This window comes from Microcebus murinus, chromosome 7 (assembly GCF_040939455.1).
Source record: "Microcebus murinus isolate Inina chromosome 7, M.murinus_Inina_mat1.0, whole genome shotgun sequence".
NCBI classification, from domain to species: Eukaryota; Metazoa; Chordata; class Mammalia; order Primates; family Cheirogaleidae; genus Microcebus; species Microcebus murinus.
In genome coordinates, this window is record NC_134110.1 from 100,042,262 (window position 1) to 100,061,715 (window position 19,454).

General features: G+C 37.5%; 2 protein-coding genes across 6 annotated transcripts in view; one reads left to right on the plus strand and one right to left on the minus strand.

Annotated features, from left to right (window-relative positions):
• The window catches only part of TMEM68 (transmembrane protein 68), a 36,862-nt gene extending 25,178 nt beyond the window's left edge, over positions 1–11,684 (minus strand). For 2 of the 5 annotated variants that reach the window (XR_002224397.2, XM_076005304.1), the window contains exons 1-3: positions 11,531–11,684; positions 3,157–3,201; positions 2,076–2,469 (exon numbers count right to left, since the gene is read on the minus strand). Coding sequence is in view for 4 of the 5 variants with exons in the window: in XM_076005304.1 (XP_075861419.1) it covers positions 2,076–2,400 (325 nt within the window). In the remaining variant the exon portion in view is untranslated. Of the gene's footprint in view, positions 1–2,075; positions 2,470–3,156; positions 3,202–11,530 lie in introns of those variants that run through there. The other 3 variants (XM_012774079.3, XM_076005303.1, XM_076005305.1) reach the window with 3 other exon arrangements.
• A 15-nt stretch (positions 11,685–11,699) lies between these two features.
• The window catches only part of TGS1 (trimethylguanosine synthase 1), a 41,366-nt gene continuing 33,611 nt past the window's right edge, over positions 11,700–19,454 (plus strand). Inside the window, exons 1-3 of the mRNA XM_012774077.3 lie at positions 11,700–12,012; positions 17,093–17,157; positions 18,927–19,099. Coding sequence (XP_012629531.2) covers positions 11,909–12,012; positions 17,093–17,157; positions 18,927–19,099 — 342 coding nt within the window. The 5' untranslated portion in view covers positions 11,700–11,908. The remainder of the gene's footprint in view (positions 12,013–17,092; positions 17,158–18,926; positions 19,100–19,454) is intronic.

Sequence of the window (19,454 nt, forward strand, 5' to 3'; positions counted from 1 at the left end):
GATTAGTGACATGATAAATACTAGTCTACCACACATATATAAAAATGATAAACAGACCATAATTTTAACAGAACTCATTTGTATGATAAATTTTAGGTGATTATTTTCTCCTTATAATTTTGCTATACTTTCTACGGTGAACATTTTTATTATTAAAATAATGTGTGCCTGTAGTCCCAGCTACTTGAGAGGCTGAGGTGGGAAGATTACTTGAGCCTAAGAGTATGCGGCCAGCCTGGGCAACATAATAGCAAGGCCCCATCCCTTAAACTCCTATACAGATTCTTTAAAAAAAACAAATACTGATTTGGCGTCAATACAAAATCCAAATATACACACAAATGCCTTTTTATTTATGTCACTAAAGAATAGGATAAAGAAAAATCAATTTTTAAAAAAGTATCACTTATCCTAATAAAATGTATTATTAAGTTATAACATTAAAACAGACTAAGAACTATATATTTTACTACCTCTGAACTATATGTGCATATTTTAAAATAGCTCAAAATTATATATACTGCTATAAAATAAGTTTAGCAATTTATCTAAAATAAGCCATGTCTCCTGAAATATAAATAAATTCAAATTCTTTACATTCTATATCTTGAAACATAAGGGGTATATACACGGGAGGGAGATATATATTCTCAAAAGTACTATAAATGATACCACTAAATTTTTATATCACTGTTTTAAAGACAATGTACAATAGCAGTCTACACAGATGCAGTCTCTGCAGACATGTACCCAGGGAGTGCTAAAATATCATATTGCCTCATGGAAAACAAGAGGTTATAAGAATTGTATTAACTGGCAGGAGCTTTAGTTGTAATGAGTAAATATTAAGAATTTGACATATCAAAGGCATATGGTTCCTGTTTGTATACCTGCTGAACACGATTTTTGGTCTCAAATCCCCAAACTGGGACAGACTTACACAGCACAGAGCATAGGACTTACAAGCCAGATGTTTGGGGTTGTATCTTGGCTCTGCTTCCTAGTATACCTTGGGCAAATAACAACCTCTCTGTGCCTCAATTTCCTCATGGGTAAAATGGAGATGGCACATAGAATTTATCTATTATGTTATAAGGCTTAAAGGAGTTAATGTACATTATGTCTGGCAGAGTAAGTGCTCAAAAAAGATTTGTAGGTATGTAAATATGCATATAGTATTAAAATGACGACACATTAGCCTCATAACAAGCATGTCATTGGTGATCTTTACTAGTGACGTATATCCTAAAATGTCTATTTCAAAGCCTGTGCTTTCTTCCCTGTCCTTCTGTGAAACCACGTTGATTCTCAACAACATAATACAGAAAGGCAATCTTCGTTACATGCCTATTGAATCTTCAGTATGTTTATATAGTCTAAAAACAAAAGAGACCGACAAATAAGGTACTGGTGAAATAATAAAATAAAAATTGGTAGAGAAAATCATCAAGCCCTTGAAAATAGGTCACTGAATGGAAATTTTCAGGATGGCCAAATGAAGAAAAACTACCAATCAATAAGTATACAGCATCACAATCTCTCAAGTAATAAAGAAAAGAATGACTATTTTGGAGAGAAATGTATTGCTATCTCATTTATTCAGAAAGTCACACTGACCTTGAGATGAATTAAACACAAAATGAGTAAATTTTGGTATGCAAATTACATTTAATGTTATATCACAATTATTTAATATTTCATTAAAAAAATCTCTGGTAAAGTCAAATTTATTTTGAACAGAAGTAAATGCTAAATAAAGCATTTAAAACTGTTTTCTAAACAGTTTTAGTCTCTTCTCTTTTAGGTGTTTTAAATATAAATTTTCATATTTCAACTTATAGCAATAGTCTACAATGCTGTGTGGATCTTTGTTTAATGGAAACTAATATGTTTGGGAAAAATCATCTTAAAAAAGACATATACATATGCACAATGTATACAAATAGATAACAGGGAACAGTAAACATTTCCATTATATTTTTCAGAATCTTCTCAAACAATAAAATAGAATAATAATGTAATTTTGGTGCCACACACATGAATAGCAACACAGAGATCAAAGTATCCTTGCTTACCATGCCAAACTGCTGCATGTCCATCCCACAGAGTTGCCACCGTTTTTCTTGCACCATCCCATAAATTATGAGAGTAGGCTTCTTTTAATTCATTCTTTCTCTTATAAATGTGTAAGAAAATAATAGTAAGGTAGAGAAGAAAGACAACAAAGTAAGGAAGTATTAAAAGTATTAGTGGTGTAAAAACCCACAGGAGATAGTTTGCAAAATTCAAGTAGTCTTCCAATTGTTCCACACCAAACCATTCTTCGAATATGTGAATCAGACAAGTCATATAGGGCATAGAATCCTGTCCTGCCCCACAGGTTTGGTTTTTGTCTATCATTTTTCTTTAGGGGAAAGTGACAAATTCAGTCTCTGTCTTCATTCACATAGCAGGTCTTCAATTTTGACACTAGAAGGGAAAAATAATCCAGTATTATTCTCTTCACAGCTATAAAGTTAAATGTTTTAGTCTACATAAATACTATATTGGGTACTTTTTTAATATCAAAAATGAGTAGATTGTTAATGGTTAACTTTGCTGCATATTTAAATGTGAAAATTATAAGGTTTCATCTGTCTGCTCATGAAGCATGTTGTGTTTAGCCTTTGAAATAACTTGTTATAATTGAGAAAGGAAAGTAAAGCTACAATTGAGACAGGAAAACAAAGCTGATGAGGAATGAGATTTCAAATTGATCTTAATAATTTGACTCATATCTTAAATGGATCATGTTGAACATTTGGATCTTAAACAAGGTCATGCTGAAATAATTGTTTTACATACAAGAAAACATTAATATCTGATTCAATAAAAGTAACCCAATTCTTTAGGAAATGATGACATACATTTATGGATATTGTCTTTTACAGAGAAACAGGTTTACAGAAAAGCTGCCTGTTCTTTTAACATTATACAATAAAAAAATTTCTCAGTATCTTATAGTCATATAGTCAGTATCTTATAGTATCTTATAGAAATCATATAGTCAGTATCTTATAGTATCTTATAGAAAATTTCTCTTAAATCTTAAATGACTGAAAATATAGCTGTATAATTATTTCATTAATTCACTCTCTAAAACAGTCACTGACTTACCAGAAATTAAATAAATATCTTGTCCCACACTTCAATGTATATATTCTGGAAAACACAGTAAACAAATGTAAGAAAAAAATGATTAAAGAAAAAAGATAATCATTATAAACTAGAGTTATAGTATCTATAAAATAAACAGCAAGAGACATTCACAAATGTTTGACAAATATGATTATAGCCCCACATTAGTATATTGCAATTAAAAACTATATTCATGCTACTGCTGCTTTATTGAGGATAACTCTCATGTTTAGTGCCACTATATAAAGCCTCACCTAAAATAAAACTTTTAACAGTGCTATAAAAAGCTTTGCTTCTTGGGAGAAAAATTATGAAATTAAGATGTGTATTGACTATGTTTCTTTTTAGTAACTTTGCTAGATAAGCTGACAGTAGAACATGATAATCAACAATACAATTATATTACCCCTGTGATATTTTTCGATGTAAAATTTCCTTGATTTCCTTCTTCCATTCATATTTTCTCTGGTTCTGATTCTATTCTTAGAGCTATTTTATCATTATTCCAGAATATATAATCTTAATGAAAATCATCTCAAATCTTTAGTAGCTGGGGCAAGAAATGAATAAATGAAAGAAAAGGATGGGGGGGAGAGGAAAAGACATACACATGAGAGCAATTAAATGTCATTTTTATGCCAAGGTTATCCTGCTAACTGGCTTATTAGCAGGAAATACACTTTGACTTATTCTTCCAAGGATGGAAGATATAGTATAATTCCCTTGTAACCAAAAGCATTTACTTGTGAGAAATCTGGGCCTGTTACAGTAATTGTTTACACAGCAAACAATAAACCCACAACATGGCCTTGATTTATATAATACTCTAATCAACTCTAATCAACTAAAAAGTTAACTTACTGGTGTTTGATCATTTAGAATGCAACATAGCAAAATTTAACACTTTTTAAAGTTATTATTATAATATTTTTTAGAGACAGGGTCTAACTCTACCACCCAGACTGGAGTGCATTAGTCCAATCCTGGTTCACTGTAACCTCAAACTCCTGGATTCAAGGAATCTTCCCACCTCAGCCTCCTAAGTATCTGAGACTACAGGCACATGCCACCACATCTGGCTAATTTTTTAAATTTTTTGTACAGTCAGAGTCTTGCTATGTTGCCCAGGTTGGTCTTGAACTCCTGGGCTCAGGTGATCCTCCTGCCCTGGCCTCCTAAAATGCTAGGATTATAGGCTGCAAAATTTAACACTTTTTAAAATGAGAGATTTTCTCACTAGCATGGCTATACTCCCCCCAAAGGAAAATAACAAATGTTAATTATGATATAAAGAAATTAGAACTTCACACACAGCTGATGGGAATATAAAATGGTACAGCCACTGTAGAAATCAGTTTGGCAGTTCCTCAAAAAGCTAAACACAGAGTTACTGTATGACCCAGCAATTCTACTCCTAGGTATATATCCAAGAGTACTGAAAATATATATTCGCACAAATATTTGTACAAAGTGGCATTGTTCACAATAGCCAAAAAAATGGAAACAACTGATGAATAAACAAAATGTGATATATCCATACAATAGAATATTCAGCCATAAAAAGGAATGAAATATTAGTTCAAACTATAAGATATTAATATATAAACCTTGAAAACACTATGCTAAGTGAAAAAGCCACACACAAAAAGCCACACATTATATGATTCCATTTATATGAAATACCCAGAATAAGTAAATCTATAGAGACAGAAAACTTGATAGGCGACAGGCTGAGAAACGGTAAAATGAGGAATGACTACTAATGGAAATAGAGGTATCCTTGGGATGATGACAATGTTTTGGAATTAGATAGTACTGATGGTTGTACAACCTTGTAAATATAATAAAAACTACTGAGCCATATACTTTAAAATGGTGAATGTTATGATGAATTATATCTTGATAAAAAAGAGCTTTTCAATACTGTTAATAAATTAACAAAATTTATGATAACCTCTCACATATGTTAAAAGGGGTTTTTCCTAGGCCCAATAACCAATCAACACTTTGATGATCTAACACTAACAGCTTAATACAATTACCCAGAATAATCTAGTCTCATTTCAATTTTTAATAGGATTGTAAAATCTTGTGATTTTAAAACTTTGTGTAGTATCTCCCTAGACAAACTGGCAATAGAATTAGACCTCTCATCCTCTTAATCTACATTCTGATTTATTATACATACTTAATGAACACAGTAAAGGGAAGACGGTCAGAGCATAGGCAGACATCCAGTGAGAGAAGCTACACAGAAACCTGTGAGACTCAGTAGTCCCTTAATAGTGCCATGTGCAAGAACCTCCTCCAAAATGGTCATTCAACCTTGATTTTGATTTAAACCCTTCCAGTAGAGAAAACTCAAAAAGTGTCCCATTCCATCTTCAAAACCATTCATCAAACTACTAAAAATGTCTTCCTTATACTTACCTCACTGTAACTTTTCCCTACTGGACCTAATTCTACACCATAGAACCTCTTCCATTAAACAATCTTTTAAATTTCAGAACAGCTATCATGAGCTGCAAAGTCCCCTTTTCTAGTAAGAACCCTTAATTCTTTCAACCACTCCCCAGAACTTGGTTTTTTAACCTTTCACCACTCAAGTCACGCTATGACTGACTCCAGTTATTTGATGTACACATCCATGTACTAAAACCCCTGTGCCTCAGTTTGCTAAGATCTGTAAAACTGGGATAATCATCCTATCAACGCCATAGAAGTATTACTCTGATTAAATGGGCTAATCTGTGTAAAGTGCCTAGAACAATGCCCAACATGTAAGAGGTGCTACATGTTTGCTATCACTATCATAATAACTGAATGTAAGATCACAGTAGCTTTTCGAGTAGTTCTATCATGCTGTTAACTCATATTCAGCCAAAAATATGCTACTGTTTTCTACTTCTCTACAAACTATACTTGAAAAAAAACTTTTTTGAGTCCAGCAAAAATTACATATCTTATCCTTATTAACTCTCACATTCCTAGTCTGGTTCCCAACCTTAATGGCACCAGAGACTGGTTTCATGGAAGACAATATTCCACAGCCAATGGGGGGTAGGCTGGAGTGGAGGCAGAGCTCAGGCGGTGATGCAAGCAATGGGGAGCAGCTGCCGACGGGCTCCTAACAGGCTGTGGACCAGTCTGCAGGCCTAAACTATTGAACAGTTTTGCCATCTTAACAGTAGCTTGTTTACGCCAGCAGCAAAGAAGCCTGGAGAGTGTGTGGCAATGAAATCACAAAAGGCGTTTTCCACAGCTTGTTGAGAATTGAGTATTTTTCCTTGCAGGAAGTGGTCCAAAGCATGGAAGAAGTGATAGTCAGTTGGTGCAAGGTTTGGTGAATACAGTGGATGAAAGAGTTTCCAAGTCCAGCCTCTGTAGTTTGAGCAGCGTTGTCTTGCAAGAGGAGTGGCCTGTCTCTACTGACCAATCTTGGCTGCTTAATTGCAAGGAGCCTCATCATTTTGTCTAATTGGTAGACATCCACTCTAATCAACTGACCAGGTTTCATGAAGCTACAGTGGATAATACTGGAGCTGCACCACCAAACACCATTAGCTTTTTTTGATGAATATTCAGTTTTGGACTGTGTTTTGGCACTTCATCTTTAATGCAACCATTGTGCCAATTGCTTGCGAGTATCAAAAACAATCCATTTTTCATCACATGTAAGAATATGGTGTAGAAATGGTTTGCACTTATGTTGTGACAGCAAAGAAAGGCAAGCTTCGAGATAATTTCTCGTCTGATGCTCATTTAAATCATGGGGAACCCATCTATCCAGCTTCTTTACCTTACTGATTTGTTTCAAGTGGTCCAATATTGTTGGAATAGTAACATCAAACCTTGCTGCTAATTCACGTGTAGGTTGAGATGGATTCGCTTCCACTATAGCTTTCAGTTCATCATTATCCACCTTAGTCTCAGGTTGCCCACGTGGCTCACTTTCCAGATTAAAATCACCAGAATGGAACTTCTCAAATCATCGATTTACTGTGCATTCATTAGCCACATCTTTCCCAAACGCTTTGTTGATATTTCAAGCTGTCTGCACTGCAATGGTTCCATGATAGAACTCATATTAAAAAATAATATGAATATTTGACATAACCATGGCTTCACAAAAATTGCTCTAAAAAAATTTGAAAGATAATCACAAGCCAAAACATGTGTTTGAAAGAATGAGGATGTATCTTCACAATTAAAAAAAAAAAGGAAGTATCAAAGTGAAATGTCAGAGATATCAACTGTCATACTTAGTACTTAAGGAAATCAGACATTTCACACTTAATAACCTAATAGCTTGCTTGTGAAAAGATGGAGCTGTAGGTTGAGGGTGGGATGGAGATCAGGAATTCAGTTTTGAACACATGAGGTTTAAGATGTCCATTGGACATCCAAGTGAAGATATTAAATAAGCAACTAGACATAAGCAACATTCAGCAGGAAGGTCAGGGCTGAGAAATAAAGCTGGGAATTGGTAGCATGTAGACAATATTTAAAATCATGAAACTAAAGAAGATCCTTTAGGGAGTGAATATAGAGTTTCCAGGATTAAATCTTGAGACACCCAACATTTTAGAAGTAGGGAAGACAAAGATGAGCCAGCATCCTCCTTTTAGGAGTAGCATCCTCCTATTAGGAGTAGCATCCTAGAAGTCAAAGTAAGAAAGTGTTTCACAAAGGAAGGATTGTTCAGCTGTTTTAAATGCTTCTAAAAGGTACAGTAAGATAAGGAATGATAATAGATCACTCAATTTTACAACACAGAAGATACTAGCAAGCCCTGATAAGACCTATTTTGGCACAGTGGGGATAAAAGTGGAGTACGTTCAAGAAAGAATGGTAAGAAATGAATTGAAAACATTATAAACTACTCTTCAGAGGAACACTGCTTCACAAAGTAACAGAGAGACAAGTGGGTCTCTGGACGGGAATGTAGGTCAGTAGTTCATTGCTGTTGCTGCTACTGTTGTTTTAAGATGGAAGAAAATATAGCTGTTTTTAATGCCAATGATAATGCACCAACGAGAGAGTGAGAAATAAATGATGCAAGAGAGAAGATAATTGTTACGGCCATGTCCTTGACTACTGACTAAGCCAAAGGGAATAGGATACAGTGTACAATAAAGTGGATGGCCCTAAGAATTTGGCCAGACATTATCTAGAATAGATAATGAAGAATTTGTGCCAGACATTATCTAGAATAGATAAATCATGAGTAAATTAAATAAATAGTTATCTAAGAAAAACATATGTAAACCACTTAAAATAATGCCTGGCACATAACAGGCACCTAAGAAATGCTGGCTAAATACAGATCTGAACTGTATTCATCTTTAACAAAAATGTGGAAGTGTGGTGATGTGATGACTTGTGCCTATAATCCCAGCACTTTGGGAGGCTGGGTGGGAGGATCCCTTGAGACCAGGAGTTTGAGACCATCCTGGGCCACATAGTAACGGTCAACCTACAAAAATTTTCAAAAATTAGCTGGGCATGATGGTATATGCTTGTAGCCCTAGCTATTATAGGGCTACAAGCTATTGGGAGGCTGAAGCAGGAGGACCACTTAAGCCCAGAAGTTTGAGGTTGCAGCGAGCTGTGATCGCATCACTGCACTCCAGCCTAGGCAACACAGAGACCCTTTCTAAAAAAAAAAAAAAGTGAATCAAGACAGTGTCCCAAAACCTGCTAACACAAAACTATTACAGGAGTTTGAATAACATGCTTTTGAGTTGATAAAATACAGTACTTTTGATAACATGACAAGGCATCTTTAAAACATTTCAAATGAGTACAATCCATAATCATGCAGATAACAAAAATTAAATACAGAAAGCCAAGTCTACTTGCTCAAAGTTACTAAATTACTAAAGTGAAAAGTCAAGAGCTAAAATTAAAACCTAGTTCTCCTCTCTCCTAGTCTGGTTATACTTTAATATCTTTTTCTCTCTCTCTTTTGGCAGAAAGGCTAAAAATATTAAGATTGCTCACCAGGCATGGTGGCTCATGCTGGTAATACTAGCACTCTGGGAGGCCGAAGCAGGGAGATTGCTTGAGCTCAGGAGTTCAAGACCAGCCTGAGCAAGAGCAAGACCCCATCTCTACTAAAAAAATAGAAAGAAATTAGCTGGACAACTAAAAATATATAGAAAAAAAATTATCCAGGCATGGTGGCGCATGCCTGTAGTCCCAGTTACTTAGGAGGCTGAGGCAGAAGAACTGCTTGAGCTCAGGAGTTTGAGGTTGCTGTGAGCCAGGCTGACACCATGGCACTCTAGCCTGGGCAACAGAGTAAGACTTTGTCTCAAAAAAAAAAAAAAATCATGTAATATCATAACGACACTGACAGTGAGGAACATTCACTATAATTGACCTTATAAATGTTTACAATCCAAAGTATTTCAAAAACTAATAAATTAGGACATTTTTGGTTTTCTACAAAACTTTAAGAAAATATATCTACTTTTAAACACCTATTACCAGTACTTTTCCAGTGCTTACTTTCAATATACAAGCATTGAGAACATCCTGAAAATGCCAATTAAAGAAATACTCAGCCAGGTGTGGTGGCTCACTCCTGTAATCCTAGCACTCTTAAGAGGCCCACGCGAGATGATTGCTTGAGGCCAGGAGTTCCAGACCAGCCTGAGCAAGCATGAGACCCCGTCTCCACAGCAAACAGAAAAACTAGCCGGGTCTCAGATACACAGGAGGCTGAGGCAGGAGGATTGCTGGAGCCCAGGAGTCAAGACTGTAGTAAGCTATGATAAAGCCACTGCACTCTAGCCCGGGGCAACACTGAGCGGAGACACAGTCTCCAAAAAAAAAGAAAAGAAATACTCAATGAAATGTAAATTTTCTCTCTTCTTTTTCATATATTTAATAATGGTTTTACAAGGATATAGCACTCAGTTTTAGTGAATACACATTCTACTTCAAACCATGAATAAAGCTGCAGTTTAATATTTCAGTCAAGATATCTATGTGGCAAATTCAATCCTTTTATCATTAAAACCATATCTTTTAAATTTCAAGCTTCAAAGTCAAAATTCTGATGTAAATTACCTTTCAAGATTTTTTCTTTTTTAAAAATCCTAGAGTGCCCTTCAACTTTTAGCTAACCTTCTAGTCTATTTCATAATTACCGCCCTACGGTAATTTTCTTAACCTTAGCCCGCTCATCCCAATAGTCCTGCACATTTATACTGGTCTACCAGTTAACTCTGCAGCACTCTCACCTACTTGAATCACTAAAATCAGCAAATCTCTGACCTCAAAGTAGGGCACCAGTAAGGATGTGGGAAAAAACATTTGAAAATTAATCTTGTATTTCCACCCACTAGCAAATGCGGACAAAATACTAATGACCATACTAAACGTCTAGATTTTACCATATAGGCATTTAACAGCACAAACCACGTCTCAAGTGCTCCAACAACCTTCAAGTCTGAACTTGGTTCTTTGAGGAAGCTGCCTGTGCAGTCTCCACAAATACCAGACACCAAATACAGACCGCTCCAAGTCGAGCAGTACTGTTCCAGTTTTCTCCATCCTATTTATGTGCAAATGTACGTATTTTTATTAGATAATTAGCAGTTTGAAGGCAGCAGAGACTTGTTTTACAGGCTACAGCCCTCAGGTACCGAGACTCTGCCTGGCGCCTAAAAAGTCTGTACCGACTCAAACTATTACTAACATAGATGGTTTCCCATACATTGTTTCATTGAGTCCTTTCGGCAGCCCCGCGAAGTACTTAGTATTAATCATCCCCATTTTACAGATAATCAAAGTGAGGCTCAGAAAGATTAAGCAGCCTGCGCAGGTCACGCGAGTAGAAAAGGGCATAAGCCAGGATTCCAAGCCTGGTCTGTCTGGATGCGAACACTCGTCTAACCACTACCCACGCGGCGTGCTCACTGCGCTCTCGTGATCACCACAGACTTTCCTTTGGCTTTTACACACAGGAGGCTCGAACCGAGTCCTGGACTCAGGAAGTCCCTGGAAGAGCCCAGAGGCCTCTCAAGAGGTTGGAGAAGCGTCGTCCACCAGCTAAGTTTAGACAAAACGCGCCCAACTGGAGGTTTTAGAGCGGGAGGGGAGATGCGGGCCGAGGAAAACAGGCTCCCTGTGACCCAGGGGAGGCAGGACCTCCCCACTCGGCCGCTCTGGCGCCCGAGCTGAACGCCAAGCCCAGTGGGAAGCGGAGCCCGCCTGACCAGGGAGTCCAGGGATTCCGGGGCGACCCGGGAGACTAGACGCGCGGCCTTCGCCGCTCCCAACCCAGCGAGAGCCGGCGCCGGGCGGGAGGAGCGCGGGGAAGCCAAGGCCGGGGCCGACGCACCTCGGACAGAAGGGGGCATGGGTGGCTCGCCTTCACCCACGCACGACGGTGGGACCTCTTCGGTGCCTCAGCGGCCGAGTGAGGCGGAAACACTGCGCGGCCGGTTTCTCCCGAGCAACCTGCAAGAAAAAAACCTAGAGCGGTGGCTGCAGCCCGGGCCGGGTTAGATGTGACACCGCCAGTCATCCCGCCCCTTCCCGTGGCCGCCTGGAGCCACTTCCGGTGGCGGCGTCGAGGCTGGCTCCGGGCGCGAGCGGCCCCGGGCCCGTTCCTAACCCCTCACCCTGGGCTTGCCCGCGAAGCCTACCTTTGGTCTTCAGTATCCGAGTAGAGCCGGGCCGGAGCGGGGGACGGCAGGGCTGCCTCTGAGGTGGTAAAATGTGCTGCGAGAAGTGGAGCCGCGTGGCCGAAATGTTTCTCTTCATTGAAGACCGGGATGAGGAGTATAAGATCCTTTGCCTCTGCTCCAGGGCATTTGTAGAGTAAGTAGAAACGAGTTTGTCTTCATTTTCTAGCACAATCGTTTCCCAGAAATGTAGGCGTTGCAAACGAAGTTGTCACTGATCTCTGAAAATCAGCCAGAGTATTTGACCCTTGGGCAAGGTGATGTTTAAAAAAAAACCAGAAACCTTCAGACATTACGGAGTGGTCGTCTGCTGCCATTATTATTAAGTGAAGGACTACATCTACTTTGTAGGCTATGAAAAAGGTGGTAGGCTGATATATATCATCTTGTGTTTATAAATCAGTTTTTGAGATAGCTTTATTTTGGGGAAATGCTTGTTTCAGGTAAAAATTGCCTTACATGGAAAAAAGTGTTTAGGAAAAAAACTGACAAGAGAATTGGATTCTAAGGATTGTTTTCTTTATAGTAAATGTGTAAATTAAGCCACTTAAATGGTTTTTTTAATCTCTAAAACGGGAATAGTTACCGTGATTTCACATACATATTGTTAGATTCAAATCCTTGTGGAAACGAATTTTATGTTATAGACTTTAATATAGTTTAATGTAGCAGAATTTAAGTTTAAAGGAATTCTTTTTTATCGTGTATTTTTGTGGAGTAATCTAAAAATTAACCCAGAAAGAAGCTAAACACCGTGTTAAATTTAATGTAAAAAGTATTATCACCTTTGTAGTCAGGTATGCACGTAATCATACATTCATTCAGTGAACGCTTTTGTGCGCCTGTGTATCAAGTATGCTGGTAGGCTCTGGGGTACAAGACAGCCAGTCCCTACATTTATTGAGTTTACTTTCTAGCAAAGGAAATCAATATTAAATTATGACAACTGTTTACATAATTACTGGCTTAATTATAGTTATAAGTGCTATGAGAGAGAAGTACAGGATGCTGTGATAACGAATAAGGTCACAAAAGTTTCTTTGAGAAGTAGCATTTGGAAAGAGGTTTAAAGGAGATAAACTGAGGTATTTCTCTTGAGGGAGCATTCTCAGCAGGCTGAACTCTGTAAAGGCCTTGAGAGAGCAAAAGAAAGCCTGGGAAACGGAACAAAATGACTAGGAAAGAAAGGAGATAGGGTTGGGAGGTAGGCAGAGTCAAACTATGCAGGATTTTGTAGACTATAGGAAAACCTTAAGTTGTCGGATTTGCTTTTTTTTTTTTTTTTTTTTTTTTTGAGACAGTCTCACTCTGTTGCCGGGGCTAGAGTGCCATGGCTTCAGCCTAGCTCACAGCAACCTCAAACTCCTGGGCTCAAACAATCCTTCTGCCTCGGCCTTCTGAGTAGCTGGGACTACAGGCATGTGCCACCATGCCCATCTAATTTTTTCTATATATTTTTAGTTGGCAAATTAATTTCTTTCTATTTTTAGTAGAGACGGGTCTTGCTCTTGCGCTGGCTGGTCTGGAACTCCTGACCTTGAGCGATCTTCCCACCTTGGCCTCCCAGAGTGCTAGGATTACAGGTGTGACCCACCACTCCTGGCCCAGATTTGCATTTTTAAAAGATTACTTTGGCAGGAGTGTGAGGGATGGGTTGGAGCAAGAGAACCATTTAAGACTATTGTCCAGGCAAGAGATTATTGTGACTTGGATTAGGATACATGGCAGTAAAAAGGGGGAAAGGTAGGAGAGAAATCATTCATTCAGATTGAGGGTTGAATTAGATGTGGGAAAATGAAAGAGAGAAAGGATGTGAAGGAAGAGACCAGGTAAAGGGTAACTCCCTGGTTTCTGGCTTGTATTGCTCCCTTTCACTGAGGTAGGGATCACTGGAGAATTATGGATTTTATTTTGGAGCAGGAATGAGTAGATCATGAGTTTGATTTTGTATATTTTGATTTCGGGGTATCTGAGAAATTCAAGGGTAGATGATATAAGCACTTGGACACATTGATTTGGAGCTCTGGAGAAGTCTGGATTATTCTTAAAAACTTGAGCCATTCACCCTTAGATAGTAATTGAAGTGATTAATGTCAGGGATAGGTGGGAGCAGGATCCAGAATTCCAACATTTGTTGTATGGCTTTTTCCTTTAGATCAATTACCGCTTAGACTAATTATAACCCTTTAGAATGAAAAGAACTTGGAGATAGTATCTTGGAATGGTTGCTAATAGTCATGAGAATTCTATGGGGATCGGAAACACGCTGAAAGTTCAGGAGCTAGTAAGTGTAACCCTGACTTTCAACATTGGAAAAAGAAGTGTTTCAAAATCTAAAGATAGAAGATTTGATTGCTGGCAAAAATTCTAGAATAGATTATTAAACTAAAAGATCAGTGTCACATAGCAGAAAACATAGAAAATGAGCATTAGCATAGGTACCAGATGTCTTCTCAGGGATTAAGAGTTGATTCTCATATTAGTAAGACTATTGCAACACCTCACCTCAAAGGAAGGAAGTAGGGCATAATAGTGTAACTACTTTCTATTTTCTAAGAACATTATATTAAAACTGTTTTAACACCAATTAGAGTAATATTCTATTTCATCCACTCATTAAAGTTTCTGTACATTATCTGCATGAAGAAGATGTAATTGGAATGTTACAGAGTTCTTAAAAGTAATTATTACAGCAGCTCTGTAGTAACATGAAAAAATACTTTATGTTAAATCAACATATCAGAATACAAAATAGCTACACAATGATTACAGAAAATTTTGTGTGTGCATGTACAAAGCCTAGAGTAGAACATAGGAAAATGCTGTAATGGTGGGGTTATTGGTTTTTGTTATATAAAGTTGCTTGTGTTATAAAAAGCATTTGTTTAATTTTTAGATAATTCATTTTGAAATAATTTCAAACTTAGAAGAATAGTTCAAAGAATTCCTTTATTATCCTCACCCAGATTTACCAACCGTTAACTGTATTTGCTCCATCTCTTCCCCTCCATAGGGATATACACAATCATTAGTTTTTTTTCTTAACTATTTGAGAGTAAGCTGCAGACAGGATTTTAAGTTTCATGTCTTTACGTTCTGTAAGATGACTTGTTTAACCTGGGTCCATCTTGTTTCCTCAGGAACACAGGTCATGCCTTCACAGGAAGGCACAGAAATGATGCTGTGCCCAGCTCTGCATGGGCACAGGAAGCACTTTATGTAGGCAGCATACCACCATGGCTGATGTTGCTGACTGCCAGGTTTCTCTGCTGGAAAGTCACAGCGGTTTCCTTTGTATTAGTCAGTGTCTGTGGGAACATATTTCAATATTACACCAATATTCTGTTTTCTGGCAGACTTACAAGCCTTAGCCTTCATCAACAGCTTCCACCTGAATCAGCTACCTCTCTGAAGGTTGCCTTGTTTCCTTCATTCCTTCTGCATTTATTAGTTAGCATTCTGTAAGAAGTACTCACTTTCCCTTGTATCCCCATGTAGTTGTTTATGTTAACATGGACTGTGGATTCGTAGCTTATTAACAGGTTATATTGCATTGCTATCATTATTTATTTTGGTGCTCATGTTATCTCTGATTTAGCCAATGGGAGACTCTTTGAGGTGGCTCCTCTGTCCTTTTGTATGTCTCCATCATTCTTTGAGTGCTTCACAACCTTCTGGCAGAAGATGACCCAGACCTGTCTTTTATAGTCCATGCTCCAACTGGAAATTGCCATTTCTCCAAGGCACCCTGGTTCATTAGTGGAGAATAGTATTTAGAAACCAAAAGCTAGGTGTTCATTGTGCTTATTGTGCCTGTACCTTCTTGGTAGATAGAGTTAGGTAGGATATATGTGTGTCCACATGCATACATAAATATATATATGTACTTACATACACATATACATAACACATATAAAACTATTTTCATATCCACTATGCATATAAACTTATACACCATGAGTTTATAACTACTTCCAGTGTTAGCCCAATAACACCTCAGGGTTCTTTCTAGCCTTCCTTGTTTTTAAATAACCTTCAACAAGGAGAATCTTGACTACAATTATCCTCAGTACGTTTACTTATGTGTTCATTATAACCAGTATTGCAACCTTACTGGTCCTCTCCTCCACCCAACACCTCAGTGCCCCGCATCCTTGGGTGCTGGTGGGTACACCACTCATGCCCTCGGTGCATATTCTGCTCCTCCTGCCCCAGTGCCTATGTTCTTGGGGAAGGAGGCAGTGGGCATGATGCCAAAGCTCATTTGCACCCCACCCCCTTCCCTGTTCACTGTCTTGCTATGAGTCACCATCTACTCTGCATATTATAAAATATCCCCCAAAAAGAAACAAGAGGGTACAAAGTAGATCAGGTACACAGGAATTTTACTTTGTTACATTTATTGTAGCTCCATTAGTAAAGTAAGGTTTGTTATGACTTGCAATTGACCTTACTGTGGCAGTTACAGTGGAGTTTATTACTGTTGAATTTATAGGTAGGAAGATCTACCGAATAGTAAAACCTTCCACTTTTTAAAAGTGTTCTGTTAGGTTTATTTTGGTAATTTCCAGTCATAGTACATAAAGAAAAATTCAAGTCTTCATGTAAAGCAAAGTTCATTCACTGTTTTTGATAATCAGTGAGACTGAATTGTTTTGCCTTGGTTTATGTTTCCGGTTGGTAAGATATTTAAATAAGAATTTCATTGTTAATCCTCAAAACAACCTTTGCTCAGACTGAATATCTTATCTACTATTTATGTTGGATAGTTTGGCTTACTTACAGATGGATTAGGATCTGTGTATGGATTTATGTGTGTGTAAGCTAAAGCTTTCTGCTGTTGGAAATTGAACATTGTTGGATATTGACTTCTTACAGCAAAATTTAGAAAACACCTCATTATTTAGGTATCATAAGGAATAACAGATCCTTTGCCCAATATCTGGGAGAAATGCCACTTAATTTCAACAATTAGTAGTTGTATAACAAATGCTACCATGTGTTAGGTACTATGTTAAATATTTTACATATACTATCCTTATAACAACTCCATGAGAAATGTATCTGTATATCATAGGTGAGAAAAATGTATTAGTAGATTGCTTCTCTGTTTTATAAGCTTTTAATTAATTAATCTATGCTAACTTGAGCTTTTTCCCCCCCGCTACGTTATGGCTTAATTTGTTTTAATATGGATTGCTTAATTTGCTTCACAGGGATCGAAAATTGTGCAATTTGGGATTAAAAGGCTACTATGTCAAAGGCAGTGGCAACAATGCAGGTAATATAGGATAAAACTATATAGCCCTTTTTTGCCAAAATTAATCTTAATACTGTATTACTTTATGTATAATTTGTTATAATGTTAATTTGTTAGCATAAAATATGATAAATGCCAAATAATCCTATAATCATAAATAGTATTTTTTTATAACATGGTTCTATTAGTAGAATCTCTGTCAAAGCAGATCTTTTATTTTTCTGTAGCTTCTGTGTGGGCTTGATATAGCCTCTTTTTTCCTGTGTAGCATTCCTTCCTGAATTGTTGCCATTATATAAGAGCAACCTGGAATTTGAAGCTTTGAAAAGTAGAGAACGTATAGTTTCTTCATCAGAATTTTATTATATCAGTAAAAGATGCAGGATAAATTCCAAGTGAGCATCAATAGTCTTTTGCCTGAAGTAAAGAGGCAGTCATCTGGGTTAACTTTCCTAAGTACAAATAGAATTTGGTCTGTCCGTTCGTACTTCGCTACTCCATTTGTCCTTCCACACAGACTTTTTATGTTTCTAGACGTGGAGAAAACTGCAGCATGGAGTTAGAAGCCAGTCAGCCCAAGTACAATGTGTCATAGTTACCTTTGAAAATCCTTTTAACTCTCACAATTATGGGACAAATCTTTGTTTCTTCATTTGATCACTGGATAAAATATTGGTTTGTGTTTCAGTGCAATCCTATACAAAAAAAGCTTTCTGTAAACGCTAGGCTCCCACTGAACATAAGATAATATGTGCACCACAGAGGAAAATAAAACTTAGCTTATTCATTTTTCTCATTTTGCTCTCTCCTGAGCTTTCATAAGTTTATTGAATGGAATGGTGAGTGGTTTAAATAGATGTTATTTAAAGAAATATCTTTTTTCCTCTTTCAGGAGCCTATTTGGTAGAATTTACATATGAGATTTCTCTTTTAAAAGTCTTCATTTTTGCTGTGTAAGAGTCACTGTTCTGTTGCCTGAGATCATCAGGCTGGAGTGCAGCTCACCACTAATTAAATATGCTAATATATAAAATGATTTTTGTTATTTCAAATTTTAAACAGTTAATAGAGCACTTGAATGGCATTTGTTCAATTAGTGATATCATCTCTTAGATAATCATATTAGGGTAAAATAAAACTTGTTTTGTTGTAATAAACAGTTTTTGTTTAAGATCTAGACTCAGGGAGCTTGAAAGAATCTTCCAGTTCAGTGGGTTTCAAATTTCTAATAGCAGAAACCTTTCGTTAAATCAGCTCTTCCATAGAATTCCAGGACCGAAATCCCAGTTGTGTTGAAGTGTCTGTGAGCCGCCTGAAGACATACCTCTCACCTCTCTTGTTAACATCTCCTAAAATAACTCCACAAATAAGGACTTTAAATCCACTGATTTTATTCCGTAGTTTTACAGATAAGGAGTGTGAACATGTAAGCATTTTCTCCATAGAGCAGGGTTACGTCACCCTGCTCTCCCTTGTTTCTGTCCTCAGTGCTTTGCACGGAGCTCAGCACAGAGTGCATGCCCAGTAAGTGCAAGTTGAATGGACACCTGGATGGATAGTGGCAGGCAGTCAGCTGAGAAGTTGCCTCTTGATTCTTCATTGGCTGTTTTTGTTCCTAATCTAAATTACCATTAGTTCTTTTCTTTTCCCATTAAAAATTGTAACATTTATATACCTTTACATTGGGGAACTCATGATTACTTTGGATCTCACTTTCCTCTTTAAAATGAGGATAAGAAAACCTACCTCTAAATTTTCTTTAAAACTAAGCTAACAAATGCTGTGTGTAGGAGACCACACTACAGAAGAGGAGGAAGGTGGTCATTCCCATGGTACTGCAGAATCATGTGACAGCAAAGGCATAGGCCTAGATGAAAATGAACTTGATTCTGAGGCCGAACTCATGAGAAGTATGGGATTGCCACTTCAATTTGGTGGGATAGCTGCACATGATAAATTTGAGGTAAGTATTAATTTGCTTTTATTATTTCTATTTCTTAGTTTTCTTTATAAAGTATCACAAGGAATTACTTTTTTTCCTTTTATTTGAGACAGAGTCTCACTCTGTTGTCCAGGGTTGAGTGCAGTGGCGTTATCGTAGCTCACTGCAACCTCAAACTCCTGGGCTCAGGCGACCTCCTGCCTCAGCCTCCCAAGTAGCTGGGACTACAGGCGAGTGCCACCACACCCAGCTAATTTTTTTCTATTTTTTGTAGAGACAAGGTCTCGTTCTTGCTCAGGCTGGTCTCGAACCCTTGAGCTCAAGTGATCCTCCTGCCTTGGCCTCTCAGAGTGCTAACATTACAGGCATGAGCCTC